Below are 14359 nucleotides of genomic sequence, written 5' to 3'. Positions count from 1 at the left end.
TCGGACACCTCATCTTGGATGTGGTAGTAGTATTCATCCTCCTTTGAGTCATAAAAGGGGTTTAACCCTCTCTTGGTGTTGTCTCCACTGCCTAAACTCCTCGTCCTCGAGCCAGGGGTCTACTTCCTCTCGAAAGCGAGTGCGACTCGGAGAAAAGTCAGATGTATCTGATGTGTCGAGGGGAGTAGGGTCAGGAATGAGTGACTCCTGCTCATACTGTTGCTGCTCTACCGCCCTGCTTGACTCTGGCTGGTCTAAAGCTACTGAGAGAGCCAATCTCATATGTCGTCTGAGCCATCTAGCCCTAGTCTCTCCCATCCAATGAATGGGGTCATAAGGCTGATGCTCCTCGTGTAGTTGTGCTCTCCTAAGATGGATGCGTCCTCTCCCATCGTGGTCGAGGATATGAGTCTTGTGATGCTCTAGTCTCTCCTGATGAACCCAGTACGCATCAGTCATGTGGTCTAAGCGTCCCCGTCTCTGCTCCGCTCTTAGCCTCTAGAGTCGGTTATGAATCATATACGTCTGACGGGTCGTCCTATCGTCATCGGCCATGTCACAACCAAAAATGACGTGAAAGGATGTGGAGCATATAGGTGAAATGCCAGGGGATACCATGCATGAATGCGAATGCCAGGAGGCGATGCCAAACAAGTCACATGGCAAACAAATAAGGGTATTTGCTTTTCATGTCAACTTTTGTTTCTCATGTGACCTCTTCAACATCATAATTTTGCCACAAAACCTTAACCAATGGGATTTTACGATTCTGTAGCTCCTTCTCCTTCCAATCGATGATCTGAATTGGAACTTCCTCATAGGTTAGGTTGAGTTGAAGTGAAATATCCCTCGTGTCAACAACGGTTGGAATTTGCTTTTCGAAACTCTTCTTGAGAGAAGATACATGGAAAACATTGTGAATTCCTTGGAATTTAGTGGGAAGATCCTGTCTATAAGTGACTGCACCTAATTTCTCCATAATCTCATATGGTCCCACGTATCTTGGACTTAACTTCCCTTTCTTTCCAAACCAAAAGACTCCTTTCATGGGCGATACTTTAAGATAGACCCAGTCGTCAACTTCAAACTCGAGGGTCCTTCTTCATCGTTCAACATAGCTTTTTTGCCTATCTAGTGCAGCCTTCATCATTTCCCTTATTTGGTGGATCTGATGATCCTTCATCTCTTGAAGAATCTTTGTACCATAGATCATTTCTTCTTCTACTTCGTTCCAATATAAGGGGGATCTACACTTCTTTTTGTATAACACTTCGTAGGGTGCCATTTGGATAGTGGCCTGGAAGCTATTATTGTAGGCAAACTCTATTAATGGCAAGAGCTTCTCCCATTTGTCCTTTTCTTGCAAAACACAAGCTCTTAACATATACTCTAGGGTTTGAATTGTTCGTTCAGTTTGCCCATCAGTCTAAGGGTGATAGGCACTACTAAACTTCAACTTGGTGCCTAGAGCGTTTTGAAAGCTTTGCCAAAAACTAGAAGTGAAACATGTATCCCTATCAGATACAATCATCCTTGGGACTCCATGTAACTGCAAAAGTTCTGCTACAAACAGCCGAGTTAACTTCTCCATGGGGTTGGTATTCTTAACTGCCAAAAAGTGGGCACATTTCGTCAAACGATCGACCACGACCTAAATAGAGTTGTTTCCCTTTGAGGTCCTTGGTAATCTAATTACAAAATCTATGGATATGTCCTCCCATTTCCATTCTGGGATTGGGAGTGGCTGCAAATCTCCAGCGGGTCTTTGATGCTCTACCTTGACCGTTCTACAAATCGAGTATCTATTAACATAATCCGCTACGTCCTTTTCTAACCCTTCCCACCAAAAGTGTCGCTTCAAATCTTGATATATTTTGGTGCTCCTTGGGTGGCCTGTGTATGGAGTCTGATTTGCTTCCTTCAGTATCCTATCCATGATCTCTTGATCAGCTGGGATAACTTTCCGTTCTTTGTAGTATAGCAACCCATCATTTTTCAGGGCGAAACCTTCGAGTCCTTCCTTCTTCTCTATCTTCCATCGAATTTCTACCCATTTGGGATCCTCCATCTGACGTTTCTTCACTTCTTCTCATTCCGTTGGTATAATTTCTTGTACTGCGGTTAAGGATACTTCAGCAAAAAGATCCTTGATCAACAACCTTCTCATACTATGTAGAAGGGACTCTACTTCCAAGGCAAGACCTGTGGAATTATCCCATCGCGTCTTTCAACTTAGTGCATTCACCACTATATTAGCCTTGCCAGGGTGATACTTAATCTCACATTGGTAGTCGCTAATAGTTTCTAACCACCTTCTCTGCCTCATATTCAAATTCTGCTGACTAAACAAGTACTTGAGCCTCTGGTGATTGGTGTAGATTTCGCACTTTGCGCCATATAAATAATGCCTCCATATCTTTATGGCAAAAATTATGACAGCTAACTCCAGGTCATGGGTGGGGTAATTATGCTCATGGTTCTTTAGTTGTCATGAAGCGTAGGCGACAACTCGTTCTTCTTGCATGAGCACACATCGAAGTCTTGATTTGGATGCATCACTAAATACTACATAGGGTTATGAGGTTCAGGTAGAGCTAGTACTGGTGCAGTTTTGAGCCTTTCTTTGCATTCCACAAAACTCTGCTCACATTTCTCTGTCTAAACATACCTAGCATTCTTCTTAGTTAGGGCAGTGAGGGGTCCTGACAACTTAGAGAATCCCTCCACGAATCGCCGATAGTAACTAGCTAATCCTAGAAAACTCTGAATTTCGTGCACATTCGTCGATCGCTTCTAGCTTACTATAGCTTCGATTTTGCTGGGATCGACTGATACTCCTTGACTTGAAATCACGTGCCCTAGAAATTTTACCTCTTTAAGCCAAAACTCATACTTACTGAATTTTGCATAAAGATGGTGTTCCTTTAGCTTTTCCAATGCTTAATGGAGATGCTGCTCGTGATCTTACTGCACCAATAAATCAATATATCGTCAACGAATACAACAACAAAGCTATCCAGATTGGGTTTGAATACTCTGTTCATCATATCCATGAAGGTGGCAGGGGCATTGGTTAGACCAAAGGACATTACTAAGAATTTGTAATGACCGTATCTGGCTCAAAATGACGTCTTGGGGATATCATTCTCCCTAATCTTTAGTTGATGATAACCAGACCTTAAATCTATCTTAGAGAACATCGATGCTCCTTGCAATTGATCAAGTAGGTCATCGATATGTGGTAACAGGTACTTGTTCTTCACCGTACTTTATTCAATTCCCTATAGTCAATGCACATCCTCAACGATCCATCATTCTTCTTAACAAATAAAACTGACGCTCCCCAAGGTGATGAACTAGGTCGAATGGAGCCCTTCTCCAGTAACTTTTCTATTTGCTCTTTTAGCTCCTTCAATTCTAGAGGGGCCATACGATAAGGAGTTTTATCGACAGGGGTCGTTGTGGGTTCTAGTTCTATGGTGATTTCTCTATCTGGGAGTAGTCCGGGTAGATCGTCAGTGAAAACCTCAGGGTATTCCTCAACTATAGGTATCCCTCATATATCCTTATCACCACCATAACTCTCTGTTATGAGGACTAAGTAGGTCATGGCACCATTAGTGATGCACTTCCTTGTTTGCAAAGCTGAAATCAGAGAAGGGGTAGCCTTCACCATTCCTCTTGTATGACGAATATGTCTACCCTCGGGCAAATCGAAGATTATCTTCTTATTTCAACAATCTATCCTAGTGCAGTGTTTGGATAGCCAATCCATCTCTAATATAACGTCGAACCCTAGTTGATTAACGATGATCAGGTCAACTTCCATCAATCTTCCCTTCAAGGTCAAAGGACAGTTCTTCAACAAAGTGGTGCAAGTGATCGTGCTTCCGTCGGGATAGACACTACTATTGCTTGGGGTAGGGTCTGAGTCGGCAGGTTACACGTAGCGCAAATGTCGCGAACACAAACGATTTCATAATTCCAAAGTCAAATAAAGCGCAAGCCATATATTTGTATAACACGATTTTTCCTAAGGTGTAATCAACTACTGAGTACTAAGCAGCTATTTAAAAAGCTAATTTCTATTGAAGGAAAATACCAGTGATAATGTATGTTTCCTCGTCCTCGAGGATTTCCTTGCTGATATCACCAGGGGTGATGGCATAAACGCAGGCATGAGCAGGTGGCCTCCGATTGGACCGTTGGTTAGGAATGTTCTTTCCTCGAACATTCTATGGGCATTCTCGGATCATATGCCCTGATTGTCCACATCGGTAGCACACTCCTAGGCCCACACAAGATTCACCATTGTAGTTCTTTCCACATTTCTTGCAGGCGACAGGTGGAGCTACTATAATGCCTTTTCCCTTGTTAGCTCCTTGAGTAATCCTCCTTTTAGCATTATTCTCGCCAAAGTGAAAGTAGAAGCCCTTTTTCTCTCAAGGCTGATCTGAGCTGTCACACTTCATTGTTCCGCCTCCGTTATTGCAGCCACATTAACCAGCTCTTGGAAGTTGTGGATGTGGAACCTAGCCACATAACTGCGAATTCTAGGATTCAGCTCTCCTTGAAACTTCTGGGCATGCATTTTCTCAATAGCAATCAAGTGTGGGACAAACCTTCCCAGCTCCATAAACTTCATAGTGTACTGCTCAACAGTGAGATTGCCCTGTACCAAAGTGGCAAACTCCTGGCCTTTTGAGTCTTCATTGCCTTTGGGAAGAAACGATTGTCAAATTCCTCCTTAAACCTCTCCCAGGTCAAAATGGTGATATTTCCCAATTCTCTAATCAGAAGCTGCCCCTTGGTATCCCACCAAATTCCAGCTTCACCCTGCAGCAGGTTTCCTGCGTATTATACCTTTTGTTCCTCAGTACAGTCGATGATCTCGAAGGTCCTGTCGAGATCTAATAGCCACTTGTTAGCTTTCATGGGTCCCTTAGTTCCCATGAAATTGGGGTATCTATATTTCAGGAACTTCTCGTAAGAACACCATCGATTCTCAATCAGCAGGCGTTGCTAGTTCTGCCTCAGGATTACTTCCTGCTGTTGCTTCATGGTCTCCGTCATTTGATGAATCACGTCTGCCAAATCACGTCCTCCATCAAAATGACAATCCTGATCTCTGTGGGTGTTAGATCCATCAGCGTTCCTCTCTTGTGTGCCACGTGTCATCTCATCCTAATCCTTCCAACTCCTACGATATATGCGTATCAGATCAAGCTCTAATTGCAGGATTCAAGCCTATGCAAGACTAATGATTCAAACCTATATTCTAGCATAAGGTTCCTAGGGACATGTGGGTTTACCCAAAGACAAACTGCTCTGATACCACTGCTGTGACTACCCCAATCCCTGCATGGGATGGAATGGAGACTTAGAGCGTCGGCACATGCTACACAAGATTACATACCTCCGTTCAAGACAGTTAATATGGAATGCATCCTAGTATGCAACTAATAGTATGCAATAATCGCAACAGAAATGAAAGGTTCAAGTGAAAAATATGCCAGAATAACTAAAACATCTCAACTTCATTAGATAATCATCATGTTCAAATTACTAAGTAGCATAGACTTATATACAAAGTCATATCATTCTCTTCATGCAATCTAAAGTATGAAGGACTTGGGCTATGAACATCAAAATTAAGTCCAGCTTCCTCACCAGATCCGGCTTCTCCTCAATCATGTGAATCCAATACTCCATCAATCTCTTCCTGGTCGATTCCTGATATAACTTCTATCATTCCACTCGGAATGATAGTGGTCCCATAAAATGGTGAGATTTACTCGAAATCTCAGTAAGTTAAACAATTAACTGACACGAAGATAAATCAATCATGAACAATGATAAATATGTAATGCATGAGATGTAGGAAATCAGTATGCATGTCTCCCATCCAGATTCCTCAACATATTTTAAAAATATGGAGACATGGGTTTTTACTTATTAAGTAATTTTGTCATCATTTTTTAAAAGACATAACTTCTTCATAAAAATTTCATCATAAACTTTCATCATCATAGACTTATATCATTATCTTAATTAATAACATAACGTTTGGTAATGTCACAATTTCTCATATGCACTGTGAGTATCTGCCGGTAACCGTAGTATAACTTACGTTGAAACTACGTTATCTATAGACTCGTTCTCAATGCATTGGTAAATAACATAACATCATAAAAGTCATAACGTGTACACCCACCAACATTAGGTGTCATAATATGTTAACTTCGTACCGGCGTTTTTTAAAAGGAACCAATTCGAAACATATTGACTGTTCTTCGACAATCCAGGAAACACTCCAGAGTGGACATAGGAGTTCAACTAGGATGATTCTACATCCAAGCCTTTGGTGTCGTGATAAAATGATTTTCATACAATGTTTTGGAAAATATGTTTCATGGCATGTGCATATGTAGCAAGTTTTATGAAAAGTGACATTTATATGCAATATACTAAAAATGGTAAAAATATCACATGTCCTGTAAGTATGTACTCAATGTATCATGTAACATAATATTTTATACTCAAAATGATAATTGAAATATAAAGGAACATTTATCAATAATTCATAAATAATTTATCAAGGTGTAAGTTAGAGGTCAACTTATAAACTTTCAGAAAAATTCAAAATTAGCGTTGTAGCTGCATAAATCATGTGTATACTAAGTTAGGGTTAATACTCTTATGGATAGGTTCAAAATCAAAGACTTCAAAAATTGAGTATTTACAAAAATACACCTAGACTTTCAAAAATTACCATCTATGCTCTAAATTTTCACTGATTGCAAACGAACTCTAAATTTAACCAAATTTAATGGACTTCATATTTTTTACATTCTAAAACCATCTATGCCCTTGGATTTTCAAAATTTAAAGTAAAACCTGTCCAATTTGTCCCAACTCGTCGCATGCATCCTAGTTGATGCCTATGTGTATTTTCAACTATTGATTCCTATGAATGCATGCATATGAGATTTTTTCTTTAATCAATAATGATCACTAACATCTTTAGGGACATTATGAAGTCTAATCCTTGAGTAATTAAGTTTATCCCAACACTTAATCAAAACTAAGAAATCTTTAATCACCAATATGCTTAACATTTATTTATGCTTGATAATCAAAACAAGATAGATTTAAAACCTATCATAGCATGCTTCTAACCACAAATTTAACCTTCCATAATCAGCTTAGGACAATGATAGATCATATCAAATTATGCTTAGGACATGCCATAGCTAAATTTCCAAGTAACAACATTCAATCATTCAAGTCTTCCTTTAATTGACCCGATTTTGCATTAAGCATCATAACCTTCTCAAAACTCAACCAAATTTCATACCAACACTTGAAAATAAAGCTTGAAATTCTAGCTAAGATCAAAAGGAAGAAAACTTAAATTTCATGGCCTTCCAAGCACTCTAGACTGCCCTACACAAGAACACTCAAGAACTCACCAAAACTCACTCTGTTTGCACTCTTTTGATCTCTAAGAGGGGGAAATGCTCTCAAGGCTCAAGAGGATACTTGGAGCTGTGGTGTGGGTGAAATGAGAAGGAAAGGGAAGTATTTATAGGTGACCAAGGGGTGAGGGGCATTGACTTGGGTGCTTGGTGATTGGGTGAAGTGGGAGGTGCTCAAATCTGGAAAAGTTTTTTATTTACTTGCATGAGTGTAGGTCACTTGTGCATAATGAAATAGTGCCTTAAACTACCGTCATTTACTCTCCACAATAGCTGCAAGGGTCCTATAGATGAGTCCAGGTCGAGGGGCCTCATTTGAGTGGCAGAAAATCAGTTCAGTTTTAGATGTTTTTGAGCAGCAAAAATGAGTCAAAATCCTTCATGATGGTTATGGAAGTTCTTGGTGATTGTGTGGAGAAGGAAGTGGCATGGGGTGGTGGTGCAAACCATGGTAGCAAGCTAGTTCAAATTCAATCCAAAGGGTTCCTACACAAACTAGACCAAGGTGCAACCGGTTTGGTTCTTTGAGTTGGATGATGCAACCAATTTTGTCCAAGGCTCAAACTGAGTTTGAGAAAGTCTCATTAGGTGTTTAAGAATCGTATTAACCATAAGGAAAAAATACAAAAATGTTGGGCCCAATGGCAAAACAGTGCAAGCATTACAAAGAGCAATGCACAAAGCCGATTGAAACATGGTTTGGGCTTGTTATGTCATTTTTCTTAATGACATGTGGGATGGTTTAGCTAGGGTATTAACATAGTCTAATCATATTTTAAGGGAGTATTAATTCAAGAAAAATTTAATTAAAAGTTTTAAGAAAAGATTAAGCATGATTAGGCTTCAAAGCATAGCTTAAAGTGCACTAACCTCAAGTATGATGGATGATGGCCTAAGCCAATTTTTAAAACTTAATTTGGGTACTTTGAGTTTGATTTGGGCTTAAAGAAACTAATGTTATGGTGTATTGGATTTTTGGTATTTGAATGATAAAATGAGTCCAAACATGACTTTGGGGTCATATAGGCTTGAAAAGGGTCAATGGTCTAATCTATACCAAAGGCCTTATGCCTTCCTATACTTGGGCCAAAACTAGGCTTGATTTTCTAAGGGCTTGGTTCAAGGTTTTCTTAGGCTAAGCCCATGAATGCACTAGGATCCTAAAAAATCTCACCAAAATTACTAGTGGGCTTGCCTCTCTAATCCTTAGCTCATTAACACTAAGTACCAGCATTAATGATAATCTCACTATCAACCTTAATGTAAGTAATTGACCCGTAATTAAGAGCTTAATCTAGTGTACTTAAGGGTCAATTGGGCGGGGTGTTACATTTTAGGTGTTGATTTGTGGAGATATGATTTTTATGCAAGAAAATACTCGGTTAGGTCAAAAGTTTGATATTTTCGGCTAGATCCATGTTTTGGTTTATTTTTAGTCATGTGATTTTAAGTTTAATGATTGGATCAACTTTAGAACATATTTTTAAATCATATGAGGTTGTTGGTTTTAAGATTTCATCATTGTATGTCTCGGATCAAGTGTTGATCAAATCAAAGTTGAGAAAATTTTTTGTTGTTGACCAAGTGTTGGAGCCGAGTACTTTAAGTGAGATTTTGTGATTTTTGGTAAATTCTATATGTTTATTCAAAGCATTTTAAATATTAGGAATGTGTTACAAGCGTGTTAGAAGAAATTTTTGAATTTTTAAAAGTTTTGGAGATGTTTTGAGAAAGGTCAAAACTTTGAAATTCAAGGATTTGTAGTTTAGTTAAAAAGTTTGCATCTTTTTACTAAAAAGTTTTGTGATTACGTGAAATGAATTTTTGTTGGTTGTGTTAAGCATACTTATAAGTGTAGGATGTGATGATCTATGTTGCAATATTTTGGTTTAAGTATGAGTGTTAAAGTTGGATAAAATTGCAACAAACATAAAAGAGAAATGGCCTTTGGAAGTTTCGGCCCTATGATGTTTTTCATAGTTAAGTTTAGCACAAAATTGGTGATTTTTGGAGTTGGGATGTGAAATCGTTAAGTTATGGGCAATATGTTCTTTTTTCACATGTAAAGGGTAAAATGGTAATTTTACTCTAAGTTAGCATTTTTTATGTTACTAAGTTATTAGTGATAAAGTTAATAATATTTAGAATCAATACTTATAGTTTCTAGTGTTTTGTATTTTTTCTCGTAAAATGCAACGATCATTGTAAATTAGCTTCTAACTTACCGTCAGATTACTATGTACGTATGTTGGTAAGGGAACTACTATTTATGTACTTATGTTATCCTGTATGCTGTAACATCCCGTTAAAAATTCATTGATGGAATTTCTATAAACTTTAGGAACCTCATGAAAACACCGTAAGTTTTCACAATTCGACCATTCACGTAGGTTTTAGTTTGTCAGCATATCCTGAGTTATCACTCATTATGGTGCCAGAAGTGTGATTTTATCTATTTGATGTAGTTAGAAGTGTCAGTTTGAGTTATGGTTTGTGCCATTAGACTCCATTGATTATTTAAGATTTTAAGGCGCAATAATCTCCTTTTCAATTTTCAGGTGTAACGCTTGTTCGAAAATGCATTTTACTTATTTCGAGACACTTCGGGATTGAATTTCAATAAACGAATTGTACAATTAGATTTGTATGAATATTTAGGATTTTGCAATGTAAAATTTATGTTTCAATTTCCCGTAGTGCATAGTAACTTATATAGTAGCATCTAATGCAATGTTTTCAAAATCACTGTGTAGAATGTCCAAATTAGGTTAGAGAAGTTGTATTTGGACACTTGGCAGGATCTTAGCCACATTTGGTGAATGTTATTTGGACACTTGGCACACAGAGGAACAATGAAACGAATTGTGAAGGAATCAAGGTGTGAGATCATGCCACCTAAGCAAAACCCTATTTTTCATCTGATCAACTAAATTGTGTTGAACCAAATAGGGTTTCAACCCTAGTGAAATCCTAAACATTTGGAATCCTTTTGAAACCCCAAAAAAGCTTGGTTGGAACTAAAACCCTAAACTGTTTCCCCAAACCCTAAAGTTGGCCTCAAAACCCTTTTTGATCCAATTTCTAGCATTATGTTTAATCACTTGATTAAATAAGTTTCACATGCTATTAATTCATTAAATTCATGTTATGACATCATTATCCAACCTTTTAAACCATGGAATTTGATTGGGCCAAGAAAAATTGGATTTGGGCTTGATAGGATCAAACCGTAACCAAACTCTCTCTAAACCCCAAATTGAAGTCCACTTGGTTAAGGCCCACCAAGACCCAGGAATTTGGCCACCTTGGCAAAGCTTCTTGAGGAAGTTTCCTCCCTCACATGGTAGGCCATCCTCTACCCTTGGCCTTCCCAAATAGTGCATTAATGTGAGAGGGAAATCCACCTCATCACCCCTTTTCTACAAGGCAACTGCAGCAGCCCACTCCTCCTCACTATTCTTCACTTTTTGTGACATCGACACCTCCAATCAAAGGGTCATTCAAGCCCATACCTCCCTCCTCCAGAAGTCTATAGTCATGTAACACACACTTCACTTCACTTCATCACTTCTTCATCTCGTTCTTTCAGAGAAACCCAAAAGAGCTCTCTCGGGCATATTTATGAGTCATTTTGTGTGACACTTTTCGACCCTTTGTACATATTTTCTAGCCATGCTTCCTTCATGAAAGTTGTTCATCTTTGATTTTAGTTTCCATGGATATTATATTTTGGAGTTTTTGACCAAACTAATGGACATATCTAGGTCCAAAAGTTTTATGGAGTGCTTTTAACATGTGTTTATGAATGTTCATTGAGGATTTGTTACATGACTAAAGCTTTTTATGAAATATTTTCTTAGATATAGAAACCTAGAAACTGGAAGTGGAAAAACATTTTTTGTTTTGAGAAAGTTTGAATATTTTAAGGTTTAATCTTACTCCAATGGCTTTGATATTTTTATTGGATGCTCCTAAGCCTTTTATATGCATGTTAGGATGTTAGTTTGAAGCTTTTTGGTATTAGTTTCAAAGATATGAATTTTTCGTGCAAGAGGATACTCGGTTAGGCCAAAGGCTTGATGTTTTTGGTTAGATCCATGTTTTGGTTGATTGTTAGCCATGTGATTTTGAGTTTAAAGCTTGTACCTGTTTAAGGACACCTTTTTAAACCATGAGATGTTTTGGTTTGAAGATCTAATCTTTTTAAGTTATGGATCAAGTGGTTGATCAAATCTAGTTAAGAAAAAGTTTATGTTTTGTGACTAAGTGTGGAGCCAAATACTCCAAGAGTTGTTTTGTAAATTTTGGTCTTATTCTTAGGATGATGTTATGAATATGTTAGAAGTAAGATTTATTTATTTTTGTTTTGGAAATTCTTGGAGATGTTTTGAATAAGGTCAAAACTTGTGATTTAAAAGTTAAAAAGTTTGGATCTTTTTACTAAAAAGTTTGGTGGTGATTATTAGCATTTTTTCTAATGGATGGTTTAAGTATGTTTTTAAACTTAGGATAGGAAGATCTTTGTTGCAAAATTTTGGCTTTAATCTTGAGTTTTGTAGGAAAAATTGCAACAAAAATCATGAGAAATGGCCTATGGAAGTTTCGGCCATAGTGAGTTTTCCATAATTGTGTTTTGTTTTAAATTTTTCTAAGTTGATATTTGAAGAACACAATTGACACAAGGAATGTAAATTTTGGTTATTTTTGGAGTTATGATGCAAAATCTTTAAGTTAGGGGTAAAATGGTCATTTTTTCACATGTAGAGGGTAAAATGGTAATTATACTCTAAGTTAGTTTTTTTCCATGTTTCTAATAATTTAAGAATCATTATTCATAGTTCCTCATAATCGCGCTTGAACTCTTGTAGAATGCGACGATCGAAGTAAGTTAGCTCTTAACTTACTATCAGTTTACTATATACATGTGATGGATAAGGGAAATACAGTTTATGTGCGTATGTTATCATATATGACATGCCATGTTATGTCATTACATGTTTATTTGTTACACATGATTTATGTTGTCAGGAAATACTTACCTTTTACACAATCTATTCTATCACATATTGATATATGTTGCAAGTATGTCATGTTACGTTATGCTATCTGTTACATACATGTCATGTCACATAATATTTTTTGTTACATGTTATGCCATGTAATGAAATGTTATTTGTTACATTTTATGTCATGCTACAAAATGTTGTCTGTCTCAAGTACGTCATGTCTTTCAAAGTACGTTCAAGCTATGTTACGCTACGTCAGGACTTATATGCTTTCGTTTCATGTCACGTTCCGTCTTGAGTATAGTTTGTGTACCTCGGGAGTAGTCTTTCAAGTCATGTTAAGTTCACGTTCATGTACGCCCTCATGTAGTTAATTTATTGTTCAGTTCATTGTTGTTACTCAATCATGATAACCCCATGAGACAAGACTACTCTATCATGGTAACTTCATGAGACAAAACTACTCTATCATGGTAACCCCATGAGATAAGACTATTCTATCATGGTGACCCCATGAGACAAGAATATGTTTTAAGTTCACGTCCATATTATGTTCCAAGTTCATGTATTTCATGTTCATGCCATGTTTCAGTTCACGTTCATGTCCAAGTGAGTTCACGTTCAATTTAACGCTTAGCCATGTTTCAAGTCTCAGTCATGTTTCAGGTTCATGTCATGTCAACTTTCAAGTTTAGTTTACACTTTAGTTTAAGTTATGTCAGTTCATGCCATGTTATGTCAAGTTATGTTATGCTTGTTATTGACTTTGATTATGCATTCATGCCTTTACTACCATGCATCAATAACTTGTGTAGAAGTTTCCTGTTAATTTGTTGATATTTGTAATCAAATCTCATCGTGATAGTCCCAACTACCATTCCCTCCAAATGGTAGGCAATGTGTCAGGATCAGAACAGGAGAGGACACTGGCAGATTGGAAGAGGTTGATTAGATGCCGCAGACGCAACACAGAACTTATGACTTCCATAGTTAGGTTTTTGGACAACATTTTGGCATCGTTAGTCGAGTTATACGAGTTACTCGACGAATTAGCCTAATAGTATATTTTGGTGATGTAATTATAAAGCCCAGTCTACCATGTTTTGATATTACAGTCTTCTGAGCCCCGAATTAGCATACTATTTTGTCAAGTATGCATGTATTATGTTTTAATTATTTGGGATATTATCAATTTGGTGCATAGTATTGCTTAAGAAAAAAAAATTATCTGCTGCGAATATTGCATAATACTAGATGCATGTTAAGAATATTGTATCTTATATCTCATGAACGGGGGCGGGAAACCTTGTGTTGCATGTCCGACGTTTCAGATGTCCGTCCGATCTCAAGTAGAATCTAGGGGCGTCACATATGTTATGTTACATCATGTATGTCTGTTATGCTTGTTATATTCTATCACGACATATGTATCTGTCACATAATATATATTCTATCACACAATATTTATCTGTTATATAATACACTTGGCACATAATGTTATTTGTTACACGTTATGTCATGTCACATAATGTTATATGTTACATGTTATGTCATGTCATGTAATATTATTTGTTACACGTTATACTATGTCATGAAATGTTTTTTTGTTACATATTATGCTATGTCATGAAATGTTTGTCTGTTATATGTTATGTCATGTCACGAGATATTGTCTGTTATATATTATGCCATGTTACGAGATGTTTGTCTATTACATATTATGCCATGTCACTAAATATTTATCTGTTACATATTATGTCATGTCACGAAATGTTTGTCTATTTCATTGTATGCCATGTCATTCATCTCACGTACATGTCACATTACCTTACGTCAAGTCATATGTCCTTTCACTTCATGTCACGTCATATCTCC

General features: G+C 37.3%; 1 protein-coding gene across 1 annotated transcript; it reads right to left on the bottom strand.

Annotated features, from left to right (window-relative positions):
* Positions 1-706: 706 nt before the first annotated feature.
* On the bottom strand, positions 707-1048 carry LOC108979536. Its single transcript, XM_018950232.1, has one exon. The coding sequence runs from the start codon at positions 1046-1048 to the stop codon at positions 707-709; it is 342 nt and encodes a 113-aa protein (XP_018805777.1).
* Positions 1049-14359: the final 13311 nt, after the last annotated feature.

This window comes from Juglans regia, chromosome 7, assembly GCF_001411555.2.
Source record: "Juglans regia cultivar Chandler chromosome 7, Walnut 2.0, whole genome shotgun sequence".
Classification (NCBI taxonomy): domain Eukaryota; kingdom Viridiplantae; phylum Streptophyta; class Magnoliopsida; order Fagales; family Juglandaceae; genus Juglans; species Juglans regia.
This window is presented reverse-complemented; position numbering and strand designations above follow the sequence as displayed.

Bases quoted from the DNA above. Each gene is read 5' to 3' on its own strand.
- LOC108979536 (XM_018950232.1), bottom strand. From the start codon at position 1,048: ATGAAAGGAGTCTTTTGGTTTGGAAAGAAAGGGAAGTTAAGTCCAAGA.